The sequence below is a fragment of the Morone saxatilis genome, unplaced genomic scaffold (assembly GCF_004916995.1).
Source record: "Morone saxatilis isolate NCDOM2014 unplaced genomic scaffold, NCSU_SB_2.0 Contig16, whole genome shotgun sequence".
Taxonomy (NCBI): Eukaryota; Metazoa; Chordata; class Actinopteri; family Moronidae; genus Morone; species Morone saxatilis.
The window spans coordinates 19751454-19753638 of NW_023339718.1; the positions used below are offsets into that span (position 1 = coordinate 19751454).

General features: G+C 42.5%; 1 protein-coding gene across 1 annotated transcript in view; it reads left to right on the forward strand.

Moving 5' to 3' along the window:
• wdfy3 (WD repeat and FYVE domain containing 3) overlaps positions 1-2185 on the forward strand; it is a 91587-nt gene that overhangs the window by 31800 nt on the left and 57602 nt on the right. Inside the window, exon 9 of the mRNA XM_035658294.1 lies at positions 1616-2095. Coding sequence (XP_035514187.1) covers positions 1616-2095 — 480 coding nt within the window. The remainder of the gene's footprint in view (positions 1-1615; positions 2096-2185) is intronic.

Sequence of the window (2185 nt, forward strand, 5' to 3'; positions counted from 1 at the left end):
ACACATATACACACTTTTGTTTACCCACCTAATGACAGCCCCAGCTGTGTGCAGAGTCATTACCATAAGCCATCATGGTGTGAGGGTCCGCTTACACGCCTAATTAGCCCACCACATTCACTTAGCGGCTGTGTGTGCTTTGGTGTGTGTGATGACACACGTCAGTGTAACTTTTCTTGTATGTGAGTCATAGTTTATGGTTTTATGTTAGCTACTCAACCCCGAGAGGGAGGTCAGATAATGTGTGTAGTGTAGTTCACGGATAGCATCCATCCTTCATGCTCTAGTACTTCATCCTTTCTCTCTATCCTTCCATCCTAAGTTAAGGACCTTCCACCAACTCAAATCTTTTAATTGACTCTGTATTTTTGTGTTATGTACCCCCAAAAAACCACGCCAGGAGCTTACATTTTGCAGAGCTAAAGAACCTACTTGTGAATTTTTAAGGATTTTCCTCCCTTGATGCTTTAAAACTGATGCCAAGCTGACAAATTAAATTGCAAACATTTATCATTAAACAACAAAAATGTATGACACGATATGGGATTATGTTTAAGAAGCATTACTACAAATTGAACCATTCTTTGTTGACTGTGGAGTGATCTGATGTGAAATCTGATGTGAAGTAGTAGTTAGTTTTAGAAATGCCAGTTTTTGGAGTTATTCAGATCGATCTAAAGGAACAATTTCATGCCTAATAAAAACCAAAGCTCCTTTGTGTAAGTCGTGTGGTTATGATTTTTCAGTAACTGCTAATAGGAATTGATTTCTTCCTTTTTAAAAAAGACCATACAAACCATTAAAGGACTAAAAACACATTAGTCAAGACTGGGAATTATTCTACTCATTAACTAAAAAGGGGAAGCCCAGTCTAGCGTGCATTCATTGAACACTCAATCAAATACGTGTTTATTGTGTGTCCAACTACAGTGGGTAATTAAGTTGGATAAAACCTCTGGAAAAATAATTCATCCCAAAATTCCTGATGGTTCGACCACTGTGCTTCATTTTCTCCTGGCTTTCTGATACTGCCCTATTACAGCTTATTCAAGCATAAAGCCTTGAAGTGGGTTTTGGGTTTCCTTTCAGCAAATACTGGACTGTGAAAAGATTGCAGTGTGTTTGCGTGAGATTATTTTTCTCAGGGTCACTCCTGCTCTTAACGTTTGATGCACCTTCAAGGCATTTTTGGTTTCATCTTATGTTCAGGATCTCGGATATCTGCATTCACTTTAGCCAAAGAGGTTTCGAGGCCAAGACATCTTTTTTTTGTTTTGCTTGATGAAGGCCAACAGAGTCATATGCATGTCCGAGTGTAAGAAATGTAAACATGTCGTCAGCCTCCATCTGTCCGTTCTGTTAATGTTTGCTCTCTTTTTGTGTCTGATTCTGTTTGGCAGCATCCCAGTTGTCATTTATCAAGTTTTTTGTTTAACTTTGTGGTTTCCTGATGTTTTTTATGGACACAAGTATTTTCCATAATCATTGTTTAAAAACCATTTGGAGCGAGTCATTCACAGATGCCATGGTTTTGGTATGTTTTGATATTCATGCGCATCAATTTATTGTGTCATTCTTATTCACTTTCCTTCTTTTTCAACACTTGTCTCTCCAGGCCACACAGTGCGTAATATCCAGGCTTTTTCGGTGCTCCAGAACGCCTTTCTGAGGGCTAAAACCAGCCGCCTGGCCTGCATGCTACTGGACGCCATCGGAAACATCTACGCAGCAGAGCCGACCAACTACTTCATCCTGGAGTCGCAGCACACTTTGTCGCAATTCGCAGATCGCGTGGCCAAGCTCCCCGAAGCCCAGGCCAAATACTTTGAGCTGCTGGAGTTCGTTGTCTTCAGCCTCAACTACGTGCCGTGCAAAGAGCTATTCAGTGTCAGCGTGCTGCTCAAGTCGAGCACATCACACGCCTGCAGCATCACGGCCGTCCGGACGCTGCTGAAGCTGTCCAGGCACGACCCAGTGTTCAGTGACGTGCTGCGGGAGGTCGGCCTGCTGGAGGTGCTGGTCAACCTGCTGCACAAGTATGCTGCCTTACTCAAAGACCCGGCTACGCAGCAGCAACCACACAATAATGATCAAGGTATGGAGATGTTTTGGTTCTGTTTTTGTGAATAATGAGCTGACTGGAGGACTGCAGAATTGATCCCTCCTCCTTGACCAAAGGGAATTT